The 18,155-nt window shown below is 36.4% G+C and overlaps 1 protein-coding gene across 1 annotated transcript in view; it reads left to right on the forward strand.

Moving 5' to 3' along the window:
* Chsy3 (chondroitin sulfate synthase 3) overlaps positions 1-11,027 on the forward strand; it is a gene marked incomplete at its 5' end in the record, with an annotated part of 226,213 nt that extends 215,186 nt beyond the window's left edge. Inside the window, one exon of the mRNA XM_010627279.2 lies at positions 8,356-11,027. Within this exon, the coding sequence (XP_010625581.1) occupies positions 8,356-9,918 (1,563 nt within the window). The remainder of the gene's footprint in view (positions 1-8,355) is intronic.
* Positions 11,028-18,155: the final 7,128 nt, after the last annotated feature.

The following is an 18,155-nucleotide window of genomic DNA, read 5'->3' on the forward strand; positions in this document are numbered from 1 at the left end:
TTTTTTTTTTTTTTTTTTTTTTTTTTTTTTTGGTACCGGGGATTGAACTCGGGTCCTTGCTCTCACAAGTCAGGCCACCAAACCGCTGAGCTAAATCCCCGGCCCTAAGCCCAATGATTATTCAATTTGGTCTTTTACAGTTGACCAAGACTTATGGGATATACTTCTGTTCCTTGGTTCTTATTTTCTTCTTTATTGTTGTGCTAATGTTCTGGTATATCCACCTTGTCTTCAAAGCTCTGATCTTTTCTTATGATTAAAAAGGCTATTATTGAAACTTTCTATTGAGTTTTTTTTATTTGACTAGTTATTGTTTTCATTTCCAAAATTTCTTATTGGTTCTTTTTCAGAATCTCTATCTTTTTACAGAATTTTTTTTTCATAGCAACAAAAAATTTGAACTTTGTTTTAAAAAATTCTAAACTATTTCCCTTATACTGGAAAAGAAAGGGATAGTAATAATGAAATTAGTAATAGTGTAATAATTAGTAATTAGTAATAATGTAGGATATGCTAGGAAAAATAGGCATTAATTATAATATTTTATACTGAGAAAAATATGGAGGAGACATATGACGGTAAAAAAGGAAAACCAAAGAAGGAAAAGGAATATAAAAAAAAAGAGAAGAGGTAGGGATATTGACTTCAATAAATGAACCATTGAAAATCAAGTTAGAGAAACAGTCCTTGATTGGGAAAATGTAAAACAATGCAAACACAACAGAAACAGAAGCAGCACAGTTTCACACTAATTAACACCCACACGCATCACACACACACACACACACAAATGCAATATTTCTCCTGTGAGTGCATCTATAATGGAAGCAATTATTTCCCCTGGACTTTTGTTTTGGATGCCACCTCAGAAAAGGTAGGCCTAGAGACAGCTCTGCTTTTTATGGTTTTAGATGAACGCTAAGGCAAGGCTGTCAACAGTTAAAGTGAATCATACTCAGAATCTCCTGCACCTGGAAATAAGGGTACAGGGAGAATTTGGATTGTCCACCCAGAGTCTCATTTAGTTCATCTGTGACAGGTCTGGATCGTGAGCCTAGGTTTCAGAGATCACCGGACTGTGTTTGCGGTGCCATGGCTGGCCACTGTCCATGCAGCTGCACTTACTCTGAATTCTGAGCAATGAAAAGGTAGTAGAGCACAGAGTCTGCTCTGAGAAATCCTTTCTGGGATGAAAAGCCACAAGCAGTCAGTATTTTCTGGGCCTTACAGAAGCGCTACAGACTCAGATCCCTGCCCCCTGCAAAACCTCGCATGGATGAACTTCTTACCTCTCACAATGGCCAAACTGCCCCGCTCATTTCCGTCTGGCTAAATGCACTAGCTGCTCCTAGATTCCACCCTGTCCAGCTACTGTGTATTCTTCCAGCCTGGCGTGTGGACTCCTGCAACCCAGCCACTCAGGCATTTCCCTGTACCCCATGATTCTGTTTTCTATGTCACGGTCACCATTTTCCTGGGCCCTGCTGACTTTTAGGGTGGACACACACTGACACCATGGAAAGAAGTGGCTGTTGTGTAGTGAAGATGTACAATATGCGAGGCTTTCTGTTCTCCCACCAAGGCAATGGAACATGTTGAAGACGTCTCCTTGTCCTATACTCCCCAAACCTATTTTCCAAGCCTCTAATGAGGCAAAGGCACAGGCTAACGGGGCTTCTGAGCTGTCCCCACACCAGTTCTCTCTAAGTCCGCAGGGAAATGCTAGGAATTATCAATTGCATCCCTCATCAGATGACTGAGCTCATGTCGCAGTTTTTCATCAAGCTTTGTATATGTCCTTAGCAAAACCCGTATTCAGTGATTTACTCTTACTGCCCTGGTAGAGGGGAGTTTCCCCTGCCCTCACTGAGCTGCCATTGGTACAATGTTTCTATTACCTCGCTTACCTTTCTAAATACTAATATTTCTGGGTTTGTCCTCTTCAGTTGCTTGCCCAAGTTTCAGTCCAGAAATTTTCTGTGCTTCCTCTACCTCCTCATAAAGTTGTATACAGGTTAGAGTGCGTGAATCTTCTGGAGCAACTCGTGAGAGATGCCTACCCCAAATCTACCATGATGATTTCCACATACAAGTATCTACCTTTTTCTTCAAAATGATTTCATTTTCTTAACATGTATAATTAAGCTGTTTGCATTTTATCATTATTACCAGAGAAGTAGGACACATTGCAAGGACCTTGCTGCTAATATTTGAAGAAGATAATTGAGAGAAAGTAATAGTGTTAATTTGAAAAATCACTATTGCTTTTAGAACTTTTATATTCACTAGTATTATAAAATAAAAGTAACACCATTAGGCATTTACATTAAGGGCAGTGATGCTCTCAATTTAGTTACATAGTATTGTATAACTAAATGATGGAGAATAAAATGAATCTTAACCGTCACAAGTCAAATTATCAACCTCTAGGCACAGCCTCACCATTATGTCTTATACTACTTTATTTGTTTATTATCTTGAACATTTTCACAATTATTCTAATTTGCAGAATCGTCATTTCCTAAAACAAGAATACTCAATTTTTCTAAGTCTTTAATCATAAATTTCAGAGATTCAAATAAAATTTTCTAAGTGAGAGGATCCTTTCTCTTCTGGAAAAACGTAGTGTCATAGCCAGAGTTAAAAAAAAAAAATCTTGTATCAGATTGAAATACTTGTTTACACAAATAATTAAAGAAATTTTCTCCTTCATAGCAAAAAATGAATGCAATTTTTCTCCATAATGGAAAGCTCCAAAAAATATTTAATAATATGAAAGCTTTCCCAGTAAAAGAGGGGACTCTCATGTCCCTTTCATTTCAACACAGACCTAATGAAGACAAGTCAGTTTTTAGTTTCCAGAGGATGAGTAAGATGATGGCCAAAATAAGCAATGATCCTTTGCTAAGGAAAAATTTGATCAAGACTTCTCTTGTTTACATATTTATTCAGAATTTATATTAGTAGTCAACAAATTGTATCTACAGATCAACTTATCCATGTGTCCCATGACTGGAGTTTTAGTGCTGAGGTTCATCCCTGGTCGTCTGGGTCTGGAAGCTGAGGGCTTAATTGTAATGTACACTCACCTCCCAAGATATAGCAAGACAGAGATAGAAAAGATATCTCTTTTTTTCCTTCAGGATATTATAATATCATAGGAGAGAAATAACAAATGTCTGTAGTACAAGACAGTAGGAGGTGAAAGCTATTCAGACATACAGCTGGAGGAACTGCCAGTTCTTTAGAAAGAATTTTTTGTGTGTGGTTGGAAAAGGTGGCAACTTTTGTGCTGTAATTTGGAGTTAGAGTGTGTTGGCAGGATGGCAGAAAGTGAAAACAGGCGGCTAGGCTGGGGAAGAGGGGGGACAGATAAAGTTCTAAGAAAGAAGGTACCCTGGCTGCCTAGAATAACAAGCAAAGGAAACACTTCTATATAACATTATAAGCCCTTCCTGAAGATAGTGGGAAGTTCCTAACAAAACATAGGTCTTTGATATAGATAATACTTACCAAATTTATATGTATGAAGATAATTTATTGGTTTAAACTCATATCAAATATATCTGTATATTGGTTAAAATTTGAATAATGCTTTAAGACTTAAAAAAAATGTTTCTGTTTTCTCTTTAAACTCTCGTGTGTTTTTTGTTTTGTTTTGTTTTGTTTTGTTTTGTTTTTTTGCTTTTTTTGGTACCAAGAATCGAACTTGGGTCCTTGTGATTGTGAAGCAGGCAGAGGAACCACCAGGCTAAATCCTCAGCCCTAACCTCTTGATTTTTATTAAAATTTTTGTGTCATATTTTTAATTTATAAGAACTAATTCTTGTTCTAGAACAGCCCATTGTACCTTATGTGTTATAATCCCTTTTTTATCTTTCTTTAGAAATTTTAGGGTTTTATTTATGACTTTTTCTATTCATGGTGTTTTCTAGTTAGACCATTTCATATTTATGTTTGGTTATGTTCATCTTACTTGTTCATGTTGAAAGTATTCTTCAAGTACTTAAAGCTTTGTATGAATGGGCTCAGACAGTCAACTTTTGCAGGAGATTCTTAGATAAAAAGCCAATTATCCTGAGAACATCAAGTAGCTCTCTCTGTGGGAGTAGGATGAAATGAATATGGTAGAAATCTGCAAGTGCAGAGTTGGGATGAAAATGTTAAATGTTGTTATTTTCTTGATTTTGATTTTTAAAATAGTGGATAAAAATAATCCATTTTCTCATCTCTAAGGAACATGCTTCTGTTGGTTCTTCACTTTTCTTTTCAAGTCATCTTTATTGACTGTTCAGCTCACTTCTCTTGCTTTTCCAACCATACATGTATATCTTGTCTCTACTTCCTTGAATGGGGCATATAATAATTTTAATTAGACCTGTATTCATTGTTTACTTTTCACGAACTGCTTGATCAGTGTCATAAGATTTCCTATTGGCTGTTTTTCCTGAATAATCCCCTCCCTGAGCCTTTTGGTCTCCTTCAATATATGGGCCCATATGCTTTGTTTGTATAGTGACTTTGTCTTTCTTAATCTTTCCCTTAGCTTGGTGAAGCAAATGTGTTAATAGTTTGGAGAAATATTCTAGAGAAGTAACATGACTTCATTTCCTTCTAGTATTTTCTTTTTTTATTAAGTTTATTGGTACTTTTTAGGTATACAATACAGTTACATTTATCATTGGGATCTTGTACCTTTACATGGCAGGTTTTGGTTCTCATTTTTTCACCATGTTAAATTTTACTTTAGCATTTATATAGCTATGATCGTCCCATAAATATCCTATGCTATTTTTCATTAGTAGTTGGGTTAAGGGGGTAAAGAAGTCTTCATCTAGTAAAAGGGTAATAATTTAATACACAGATCTTTCTTAGTACTTATTCTTCTTCTGTCTGATTTTTATAATAGATTTTCTTATAGCCTCTCAGATATATTTCCTTCTCAGAGCGTGAGAATATGGGTGATATACTTAAAGTACTGGGTTTAACTGTAATGCCATGGTGTTAATTATGATTTTAGTATTGTGAAGTAATTTTCTTTTTCAGAATAAGCTTTGGAAGTATCATGAAATCAACTGATAATCTTTAAAGAAGAGGAAACTAACTTACATTGGAAGCTCTCAATCATTTTTTAATAAGCAACTATAATTTTTAAAACATGTACTTTTTTTCTTAAAACAATTTGCACCTGCAAAATGCATTGTGATAATTAGCAACACTCACAACCATAAGGATTTGAATTTTAGTTGTAATCTTATTATTCTAGATTACATAAGTTAACTCCCATAAAACTCCGTTTCTTGAAATCCTCACAATATGTCTCTCTTAAAATAATTAAATACCTCCATGGCATTCTGAATATGTTGAAGTGTTGGAGTATCCAGTCAAGTTCATAAGTGTTCCCAAACATTCCCAGAAATAAAGATGAAGCAAATGAACTAAGGGTATAACTCGCATTCTCTGAAGATCCCTAGCTAAGGAGAAACATCTCAGAGTTTGGCATATCCCTCAGCTGATGTTTACACAGAGCTACTATTTACTGAGTGCTTCTATGTGACAGGCACAACACCAAGCACCTTACATACTTTTATGTAATCGCATGTTAATAACATTGATTTTATAGACATGGAGACTGTGATCTAAACATGTTGGCTAGAAAATGACAGGAATGATGGAACCCGCATTAATTCACACATGACTGATTCCACAGACAACCTCATAAGAGTCTTCTATCTAATTTGTATAGGTTAAAATCCTCCTTCGTATAAAGGTAGAAAATTTGAATGTGCTCTGTGCTTCTCACTGGGAAATGCACACTAAATTAAGTTAGATACTCTCATCACTATTATACTACTTGGAGTAGGTAGAAATGGGCTACTTTTAAGGATTTTCTGCACCACTGCTTTTCTTCTGTTTATACTATTTCTGCAAAAAATTCATTTGAAAAATATATCCCATACAGACAAAATTGATCAAAATGATATAATTATTATACACTTCCATATTAAGATATCATTTGTTCTATGCTACAGGGTCAACTTTGTCAAATTGGGCAGAATTACTCAATTTAATATCACTAAAGGAGCAAGTTTGTCTACATTTTAACAGCTCAACTCTGAGAATTGTTTGTAACTTCATTTAGTATATTGTCTCATCTAAGAAAGAAAGCATGTCTTAGGAAAGAATTGTTTCAAATAACTAATACCTCGTGCAGTCAATATATGATCTGATTTCATTATCTGTTTACATAGAAAAAAATCCATGAAAATTTATAGAATTCAAAGTAATAAAGTGATTTTAGGTAAAACAAATGGAGATATAGAAGTCCACTATAAATTAGAGATTGAGTTTTATATAACTTGACCAAATGAAAATTTGACCACATGAATTTGACCACATGAAATTTTGCCTATATTTGTAGGAAAAATTTGGATGTCATTAAACTGCTACATCTTAAATGAACTTCTAAATCCTTCTCAAAATAACTCGTTATTTTCTTCAAAATCAAATGATGATTGCTTATACATTTATCTGAAAATGAAAAAATAAAGGCCGAATGAAATACCAGAGATAAAGAACCTGCCATAGTGTTTTAATCCACTCTCTTTCATGTCACCTTCTCTTAGAATATGCTGATACTGTCTCTCACTCTGTTTTGCTGTCTCTCTTTCTGGGTCTCTGTCTCTCTCTCTGTGTCTCACTTTGTCTCCGTCTCTCTCTGTCTCTGTCTCTGTCTTATTATCTGTTTCATTCTCTGTCTCTGTCTGTCTTTGTATGTGTCACTGTCTCTCTCCATCTTCATTTCTACACACATTTGTATACACACGTATCATAAAACATACTAAACATATATAATTCTACATGGTTGCATATGCATATCTTAGTCTTCTATTAATTCATGTGTTAGAGTGTAAGAAACAAGCATATCACAAGTGAATGTTGACAAACAAAGTGTATACATGTCATCTAATAGAACGTTTAGCCAGCACACCACACGCTTTCCACTTTTTGATTTTTTTATCACTATTTTAACAGCTAGCAATGTAGTTAGCTTTACTTGTTTCTAAATTTCACATAAATACAATTCTATGAAATACACTCTTGTTAAATGGCTTCTGTCATTTTGTGTGTGTGTGTGTGTGTGTGTGTGTACATGCGTGTGAGCTCAGGACCTCCTGCATGTTCCATACCGTTGAGCTACACCCCTAGCCCATTTACTTATTTGTACATCATAGTACTTCACTTATTTTTTATTGCTCTACAGTTTTCCAATCCTTGAAAATGTTACATTTATGTGTCTCTTACATTCAAAGTAAATTTGGGGTTTTCACGTTTGGGGGCATGGTAAGTAATGTGGCGATATTCTCCAGGTGTACATTTATGTGTGCTTTTGCTGACCATATCGAAGGGAAAGGTAGAGTCACTGAGCCACAGGCAGTGTGTCTATCTCACTTGACGCAGTTGTCCCCATGGCTGGGTCAGGTGCTGTTCTCATCACCAGTGTATCAGAGTTCTGCCCCCCGCTGCCTGTTCATTTGCAGTCATTTTGGTGGCACCCTAGTGTAAACACTCTAGATTTGCAGCTATGTTATACTGATGATGAATGAGGTCAAGTTCATATGTTGGTGGAGTATTTACAGTAGATAAAAGCTTTTACTTCCCAAGGTGAGCCTTCTATTTCTGAGCATCCAGGGTATATGAATTTGCCTCTTTTCTCTGCAATGATCTGTGATGGAAGAGAAATATATTCTGTTCTTATGTATTTTTATATTGCATATTAGCATCAAAATGCATAGGGAAGCAAAGATTATTGACAAATATGTACCTGGAGCTTAGGTTGCAGGGTCTGAGTATGTGAACTTGACATTTAGGATGTCCCTCGGACTTGGAAACTGAAAAGGTTGATCTCATAGGAGTAGACAGTAAAGTGGTGGTCAAAAGGCCTGGGGAAATTATGGCAAGGTTGGGAAAGAGTTGGTCAAATGATACAAAATTTTGATTAGATATGAGAAAAAAATAAAGAAGACCTATTGTGCAACTAATGAGTAATAATAATGCATTATATTCTGTAAACTTGCTGAATATTATTAAATGTTCTCATCCCTCAAACTGGTAACCATGTGAGGTAATGAATAAGTTCATTAGCTAGATTTACTAATTCTGTAATGTTCATACACTTCCGAACATATTGTACACAAGAAATACCGTAGTATTTGTCCATTTTTAAAAGGTAAAATTTTCCATTTTTTAAATACAAATTTCACAAACTAGTTCAACTATTTTAGTTTCAATCTTTTGGTTGATTGCTGATTATTTTAAAATTAGGCTAATATTACCATTTACTTTTACTTTTAGATGCAACAACTGTTTCATGAAAACTACGAACATAGCCGGAAGGGTTACATCCAAGACCTTCACAACAGCAAGATCCACGCAGCCATAACACTGCATCCTAACAAAAGGCCCGCATACCAATACAGGCTGCATAATTACATGCTCAGTCGCAAAATCTCTGAACTTCGCTACCGCACCATCCAGCTCCACAGGGAAAGCGCTCTGATGAGCAGGCTCAGTAACAGTGAAGTGAGTAAAGAGGACCAGCAGCTTGGGGCAGTGCCGTCTTTCAATCATTTCCAGCCCCGGGAGAGAAACGACGTGATAGAATGGGAGTTCATGACAGGGAAGCTCCTGTACTCAGCCGCTGAGAACCAGCCTCCTCGACAGAGTGTCAGCAGCGTTCTCAGGACAGCACTGGATGACATTGTCCTGCAGGTGATGGAGATGATCAATGAGAATGCCAAGAGTCGAGGAAGGCTCATTGACTTCAAGGAAATCCAATATGGCTATCGCAGGGTGGATCCCCTGTATGGGGTGGAGTACATTTTGGATTTACTACTCCTATACAAGAGGCACAAAGGAAGGAAACTGACCGTGCCTGTGAGACGTCACGCCTATCTGCAGCAGTTGTTCAGCAAGCCTTTCTTCAGAGAAATGGAAGAGCTTGATGTCAGCAGTCTTGTGGAGAGTATTAACGGGGATGCTCAGTCATTCTCCTTTGTATCCAATTCCTTAAAGATACTATCTTCTCTTCAAGCGTCCAGAGAAATGGGAGGACTTAATGAAAAGAAAATACATATTCTTGTCCCCCTCATTGGAAGGTATGACATCTTCTTGAGATTTATGGAGAACTTTGAAAACACATGTCTTATCCCAAAGCAGAATGTAAAGTTGGTCATCATTCTTTTCAGCAGGGATTCTGGCCAAGATTCAAACAAACACACTGAGCTGATAAAAGAATATCAAAACAAATACCCTACTGCAGAAATGAACCTGATTCCTATGAAAGGCGAGTTTTCCAGAGGTCTTGGTCTTGAAATGGCTTCTTCTCAATTTGACAATGATACTTTGCTGCTATTTTGTGATGTTGACTTGATCTTTAGAGGAGATTTTCTCCAACGATGTAGAGATAATACATTTCAGGGACAACAAGTGTACTATCCCATCATCTTTAGCCAGTATGACCCAAAGGTAACCAATGGGGGAAATCTTCCCACTGATGATGACTTTGTGTTCTCAAAGAAGACTGGATTTTGGAGAGACTATGGCTATGGAATCACTTGTATTTACAAGAGTGATCTTCTGAGTGCAGGTGGATTCGATACCTCAATACAAGGCTGGGGACTGGAAGACGTAGATCTGTACAATAAAGTTATTCGATCTGGCTTAAGGCCTTTCAGAAGTCAAGAAGTAGGAGTGGTGCATATTTTCCATCCAGTTCATTGTGATCCGAACTTGGACCCTAAGCAATACAAAATGTGCTTAGGATCTAAAGCAAGTACTTTTGCTTCAACCATGCAACTGGCTGAACTCTGGTTAGAAAAACATTTGGGTGTCAGGTACAATCGAACTCTCTCCTGACAGTCAAGGCAACAAGTATTGCCTTTTTCAAGGGGAGTTTACCTCATTGTTTATTGTTATTTTTATTTTGTTATTGTTATTATTATTGTTATAATTTTATTTTGTTGTCACGGTCTTAAACTACTCGGCTGTCTTCCAAAGGGTGTTTTTTGAACTCAAGTAAGAAGAGTCTGCCGTTCACTGATGTTTCAGAGTTCTACTGAAGTCAATATGTATATTACTTCTACATATCTTTATTTGAGATTGAGTTAAATCATGGCAATCAAGTGACTTCTGAAGCTCATTCATCACAAGAGACAGCTTAGAAGAATGTTCTCTTAGGGCTTAAAGATGCAATATTGACTTTTGTTTTGTTTGTCAAATTCAATGTGATACAAATATTTACTGGTGAAAGGTACCACAAAAGTGCTTTATGCTTCCTATGGGGAAGGGACTCTGTAATATAAACTTGAGTTTTGTAATTTATACAAGGACTTAAATATATAGTAATTTTCTTCATCTTTAGAATTTTTAAAGTAAATGAACACCTATGATTGTATGTTTATTTTTTAAAGAAAAAAGTTTTAAAAATTGAGGAGTTTTGTTCCACAAGCAACCGGTACTGGCTACCCTGGTCTTACAACATTACGAACTCCCTCGACCTGCTATAAATGCGAATGAACTTTATTTTCTCAAGGAAATATGATTTAATTAAATATTCGTGTACATTTTAGAAGCTTTATGAAACAATGTCCTTCATTTGCTGGCAAGAAGATAAAATATGACAGAACCTGTTTATTTATAATAAAACACAGGTATAGCAGTATTCTTTGTCAAAAGCACTGAAAAAGTTTTGCCATTCTCTTTTTGTTCTATTTGATGTATTTCTTAAGGCTATCCATATTTACTGAAACATGTTTGTTGCATGGGCTGAAAATGATAAGAAGAGATTACGAGTATGTTCTCTGTATGCCTTTTCTCCAGAGCCTTCATAAGTCATTAACATGCAGTCCCTTTATTCAATCATCAACAAGCTGAAGGTAACATTCTTCCTTGGTCTCCTCAGTGCCAAGATCAAGTGGACCCAAGACGAGTCCAGAAACTAGCTTTGATATGGTAGGAGTTATCCGAAAGACATAACAATTAGTAGGGAAATTACAAACATCACATTAATTTTATATTATAAAAAAGAGTAATACTTCATCTAATTTCCCATGTCCTTCAATCTTTGAATCAAGTCAGTGGAGTCCAGTGTGTAGAAAATCATCATCACATTGAAGAAATGAAATTAAAAAATGAATATCCATGCAAGAGGAATTCATGAAGACATAGTTTTAAAATTACATTGGTAAAAAGGTACTATACTTGCAGGTTCCCTTGCTCACATTTCGCCATGTTTAAGATATATGTATATCTCTGTATAAGTCTTTCCAGAGTTTCTAAAGCAGAATATATACATATTTTATTCCATATACTTTTTACCCGACATTTTCTGCCTTTATTTTCTGCTTTCACCTCATAAGAAAGGCCTTTCCAGCGAAGCTAATTTGAAGATGATTGCCATAAGTTGTTGCCATGTTTCTGAAAAGATTGCCACAAGGACACAGAGCACATATTTTAGAAATAGGTTCTTCCCATTCCCATGCAGCAACCTCTTTTGGTGAAGATATTTTGGGGCTTCAAAAAAAAAAGCATTGTTGAATATTGAGAAAAACATGGCAGTGGTTTCCTTGAGCATAACATATGCCCTTAATAATGTCAAGTTCATTAAAAGAAATTGGTGACAATTTTAGTTTTTAAAACGCTCTTCTTGACAGGACTGACAATTCAGAACTGACCTCTGCTCTAACATTGTCTGAAGCCTTTGCAGCTCTTTCTTTGATAGCTTGCTTTCCTACATTTCATGATTTAGCATAAACAAATGAAATGCAAGAATTTTATGGAAGAATAAATATAAAGGACCATTTAAAAACATTCCAAATCCCAGGAGTTCGAGGCAGCTCTCAAGGGGTGATCTTTTCTCTTATACTGATAGAACTTTACAAAAGAAATCATTACTTAATTATATATAATCCACACGCTACAGAATAATTAATATAGGTACATTTAAAAATCAGTTGTTTAATTTTGCTTTAAAGTTTCCTATGATTCATTTTTCAGGCAATGTCATATCTCCGACTGAAAATGTAACGGATGGTGTTATTAAATGCTTAGTAACTTTGCTTTCATTGCTGAGACAAAATAACCGACACCCCAAATTAAGGGAGGAAAGATTTATTTAGATCACAGTTTGTAGAGGTTTCAGTCTATAATCAGCTGGCTCCAAGGCAGGGTGGCACAGGGCAGAGGCACGTCACGGAGGAGAAACAGTTCATGGTATCCACAAAGTAACAAAAGCAACAAGGGACCTCAACAGTGTCCTTCCTTTCCCTTCACCTTTTTCATAGTACTGGGATTAGGGCAATGCCCAACCAATCACTCGTGTGTAGTGGTTTAGTAATCACACACCCTTACTCCTAGCACCACACATTCCAGATTTAGCTACTTTTGAAAAAGACTGCATGAGGCTTTGGGGGACATCTAGACACAAGCCACAACACTAAACCAAGTGTTTCTCTGTCTGTGCAAAATCTACCAGCTAAATGCCTTTACAGTTGAATCGCAGCACCCTATGAATACAGCCGACAGCACGATAGACCCGTAGTAAATGATGCACCCTTCTGTTACTTTATTGGAATAGCTGTGGGTGTTCTGTTAAATGTTCCCTCGGTAACAGTTCGGTCCACTGGCAGCAGCATCTTACTGATCATCTATTATTCACTCAACATCACACTATATGTTTTACTTGAACTTGCTTTTTAATGTAATCTTCGGACCAACTCTCACACCATTGTTATTATTTTTATACATTGAACAGACAGGAAAGCTGAGGCCCTCGGTGATTAAGTTGCTTGTTCAGAGCTCACGCAGTTGGCTTGCTATACATTTAAGGCTTGAGGCTAATGCTGCATAAATCATAAGCACCTGTGTTTGCTCTCTTCCCAACAGTTTCTCAGTTGTTGAAAAGATGTAAGAAACAACGGGGAGTGCAGGTCTAGTTGATGCCAGAGACACAGTCGATCCGTCTTTCAGCCTGCTTGTGCTGAATTATCATTCTGGACAGAGCTCATTTTGCTGACGTTTGCTGAGTCAGAGAAGCTTAAGATTTTCATCTCAGGTTTCAACTATTTCGCTAGCTTCTGCTGTGCAGTTCTGTGCCAGTGAAGAGAAACTTTTCTACTTGCACACATGATACTGGAGTTCAGGCCGGACAATAATGTTCAGAGTTCCTGATGCCAGGCCTACCTCTTCTGTGTTACTACAGCCAACTGAGTACAGAAGCTGTTGGCATTAAGCACCACCACATACTTGCTTGACTACTTAGGTGACTTTACCCACACCTGGTATAATCAATATCATTGGTACTGAAATATATTTGAATGGAACAATTGAGGCCATTATGCTATATTACTACTTTGAAAACTACAAGGATGAAATGCACCATTGTGTGGACTGATAACCAATCAGTCCAGTGGGATAAATCCTCACTGGAAAGACAAACGATAAAGTAGCTGGTTGTAGTATAAAAGAGCTGAAGGCCTACCACGGACAGTAGCTCCCCGGGTAAGGCACTCTGGTTTCAATTTTAGATTAGCCCTGAGCACTGCTTTCTTCCATAAGTGGGGCCAAATCAATGAGGCTCCCTTTTAACAGTTTGTATAGATCAGCTGAGTCTGTGTGTTGCATCCTTGGCTAGGACTAACTGGAGAGAATATCCTAAGGTAGGTAGATCAATCTAGAAATTTGCTGCTGTCTCTTTTCTTCTGCCCCCAGAATAAAAAGTACTCTATGTATATATGGGTCAAATATAGCAAGACAAATCTCAACACAATTTTTGAAGCACCATGATGGTTTCTACCGGGAGATTTGTTTGGAGAAATGAAGCCACGTCCACATTTCACATTGATCAGGCTGCGTTTATTTGCCTATTGCCATTTTCTTTCTGTTTCACTGCATCTGTTGTCTTAAAAGTCGCAGGAATCTAGTGTGCCTTACCCTCATGATTTCTCTACAAGGAGACTGTAAGTAATCAAGGAGACCTGTCCACTTAATGTCACATTTATACCTAACTTTCAAATGCATATATCTTCCGAGAATAGCTTGTGATCCTAAATATGGCAGGATGAATGAGCAAAATGATGTCCTTATGGACAATAAAGGAATCTGTTAGTAATTTTTCCTGTGCTGACTTGCAGACCTATCTCTCTGCACTATTACCAGCAGCCTCATCGTTTTCAAACACACTATAGAGTCTTCTGCATGTGCTGAGTCTAGAAGCTTCCCAGTCCTTCAGTTTTCAAACAAGGGCGTTAGCAAAGCTAGGGCAGTCTCTGAATATCAGTGTGGTTGTGCCGCTGTGTGCCCCACAGCTTTGGTCTGATGCCAGCCATGTTGCCAACTTTGCTTCAACAGATGGTGAGGACGGTGTGAAATACCAGCAATGATTCCTGCCCCCAGGCGCTGATGCACTCAGCACCTGCATCACACAGCAGACCACCTGGTGCTGGTGCAGAGGTGCCAAGATATTCTAGTGTCAACTTCCATCCAACGTCCGATTGTCCCTTTGGTCCTTTCTGATATCAGAAGACAGGTTCTGGGCCACGTTTGGGGTCCTACGTGCACATAGGATTTTATCTCAATCAAATTCGGGCAATATCTGTTACATTCCTAACTTGGCATAAAACTGAGATTACTGAGTTGGTTTATCCGTTTTCCATATTTATCCATGTTTCCTGCCCCGTTACCACCTGCCCTAGTTTTCACTTGTAGGATCAATTAGAGAGGATTTGGTGAGCGTACGACTAGAACAAAATTTTATGTAATACGTTTACATGATAAAAAGAGAGATTTGGCAACAACAACAAAATTCACCCCCACAACGAAGGAGCCACAATAATGTCAGCATCTAACAACTGCTATTCGTGAGCAGTGCACTTGAGAACACACCTATGAATCACCCGCCATTGGTTTCTCAATCACTAGGCTTCCTTCTGTGGGTCTGCTTCCTTCCATCTCTCACTCAGTACTTTCTCAACCCCTATCTTCCAACCTCCCACAAACACCATATTTTCTTATTTTATCCACGTGGTGAGAAACGTGTGTATATACTAAACGAATCCAAAAAAATATATAGTAGGATTTCAAAAACCAGAATATGAATCTGCCTCTATTCTTCCGTTTTGATGTTTACATTAACGATTAAATGGTCAAAATTCACTCAGGGCCAAAAGTTTATATGAAGATAAAAATGAATACATCCAACTTTGGAGTTTTCTACCACCTCTAATCAGTTTCTATATCTGTCTACTAACATCTGTCACACGATCACCTTCTTGTTCTTTTTCTACCTTTTCCATTTATATTCACCTAAATGGTTTCAATACCTATTTATTCTTTAAATTCTTTAAATGAAGATAAACAAAATGTCTCAGTACGATGAAACACACTATCTTCTTCTTTTTCACTTGCCTTCTAATTTTCACACCATTTTAGGTGGTCATTTTAGTTGGTTAGAAGGACCTTCATTTTCTTTTAATATTTTCCATCCTTTTCTATACCAATATGTTCTCCCTGTTGTCCACACTCAGTACCTACTTGACACACACTGTATATAGTTCACAATACAAGTTTCTAGTACTAGCTTTAACAAGCTATTATTGTATAACTTAGAGGCTTGAGTGCCAAGATTAACTAGATTTTTTTTTCTTTTATTGAGTTTATTGGTTCATTTTAGGTATACAGTGCAATTACATTCATTATTGGGATCTTGTACCTTTCTTTACATGACAGGTCTCGGTTATCATTTTTTCCCCTTGTCCCTGCCCTCCCTTCACCCCCTCTTCCCCTCCCCATTTACAAACACTTTATTTCCATTTTTTCTTTTCCCTTATTTCTTTCCTGGCTAGCAGTCCTGGTCTCTAACAGGTATGCGGGAATTTATTTCCTTTTCTTATTAGTTGACTAGAATCTCAAAGGAATTTTTATGACATCTACAAGGTGTTTAGACTAAAAATCAAAGGCAGAGATTTAGAACTCCTTAAACCCTTTCACATCCTTGTCATTTCTCAATTAATCTGTTTAACATTAAATTCAGACCTTAATGGAAACACATTACATCAAAATATTTACTGAATTAATTATCCATTCATTTATAGGAAGAGACTTCTTGAATAAATCTTAATTAATGTGCAATTTTAGAAAATGCCTTGCTTTCACAAGAGAATAAAATGCATTACATTAAAATATATCACTTTATATATATGTATGTATTTCTAGTAAGCTTTTATTATATCAAGCTTAAGAATATCAAGGGTCACTATGTTGTCTCAATACCAAAATTTTCATACTTTCGTATTTTACATAAGGGAAGCAAACTTCTTTGAATCAACTTAAGAGCTCAAAATGTCTTCTGATAAAAGGAAAGGGAGCTGCTATTGCTCTTTACTGTTTTTTTCCTATCTTAGCTCGTTAGCAGTTGGTTTAAAGAAAGTTCACTTAGTCTCCAAACACGTCTCCTATTTACCATTTCGTATAAGAATCCTTTTCAGGGCTGGGGGTGCAGCCCAGAGATACAGTGTTTGCCTACCTTGAGCAAGCCCCTAGTTTAATCCTTAGTACTGCAAAAATTAAAGGAATAAATAAGAACTCACTTTAATAAGGAAAGGAAAAGACATATACTGTGCTTATGCTATTTGACTTCCCAAGACAGTATTGTTCATTAAGCTCTTTTTACTCTGCACTGTTACTCGGGAAACAAAATCTCTATCGAGCTTCACCGAGGACAGAACAGGTAGCCTTATCCCCATTCTACAGACGAGAGAGACAAAGCTGATGGGTGCAGAGCACAGCTCTCCTCAGGACATAGGAAGACAAGCAGAATGGAGCACAGGTCCACTCTCCACCTTTAAAGATCCCTCAGAGCACTGTTTGAGAGACTGAGGTGCCTTCATAGTAGCAGCATGTAAGTAGTAGGGACAGAATGTTTCTGGTGAAAAGGTTTTCTTTCTTTCCTCACTCTTTTTCTTTCTTTCTTTCTTTCTTCCCTTCTTTCTTTCCTTCTTTCCATCTTTCAAATATACACTAATGCTTTATTTGATACAATGTTCCAGGAGAAAATTTCATTTTATTCAAATCATTATATTGAGGTCTTAATATCATCAATCTATAATAAATGTCAGGACTATCCATAATGCCATAATTCATGATTTGTCTAAAACATCCTAAAAAGCGGAATTAGTATATGATGGAAAAGAAACTAAGAGATAGTAGGAAAGACTTCCAAAGGAATACATATCTTTGGGAATGAAATCAATCATATGCTTACATGTGTTTGAAATGCATAATTCATTGACTTCTTAAATATATACAAATAAGTTTTTTGATGTATTAGTTTATACTTCTTCAATACGTACCTCATTGTCTCTACTGCAATAGTTCCTAGACATGTTTTAATTTATTGTTTCATATTATTAATTAATGAAATGATTTTGACTCTGGCATGTAGGAAAAAATTAAGTAATTTTTGAAATAATAAATACTATTGCAGAACTCATAACAATACATTTTTCATAAGAAAAAGTAAAGTACCATTATAAGTCAGTTGCAGGTAATATCTTAAGAATAGCCTCTACTCAGAAAAGTTATGGGAGCTTCGAATTCCTTTTTTCTAAAAAGTAATAACTGCCCCAAAATTGAAGAAATTTTGTTAAGCAGGAAATTAGTCTCACTTTTTTCTTCCTTCGGAGCTTTTATGTTTTTTTCTTTATTCTCTTAATTCCTAGATTCTTTTGATATTAAAACCTCTTTCTTTAGGAAGAAATGAATGTGTTCCCCAACCAGAGTCTTTAACTTGTTCCTCTTTTATTTCCTTTGATCTGGGTAGCTTGTCTGTCACATGAGCAGATCATGTCTCATGGTAATTGATTTCCTCAGAAACAGAAGACATTATGGTATTAAATTTTACTATACCTTTAAAAAAACATTTCCTTGGGTATTTAATAAAAGGGATTAAGACATTAGTGATGAAAAATTCATCTCAAAATTGATCAAAGATGTTCAGTACCAACTTTCTATATGAAGTCAAACATAGTTTTAAAAGTAATGCATTTTGAAAAGCTGAAAACTGCCTTATTACTGGATTCGTCTTGGTTTAAAAAATT

This window comes from Fukomys damarensis, unplaced genomic scaffold, assembly GCF_012274545.1.
Source record: "Fukomys damarensis isolate Sample0158 unplaced genomic scaffold, DMR_v1.0_HiC HiC_scaffold_3, whole genome shotgun sequence".
Lineage (NCBI taxonomy): Eukaryota > Metazoa > Chordata > Mammalia > Rodentia > Bathyergidae > Fukomys > Fukomys damarensis.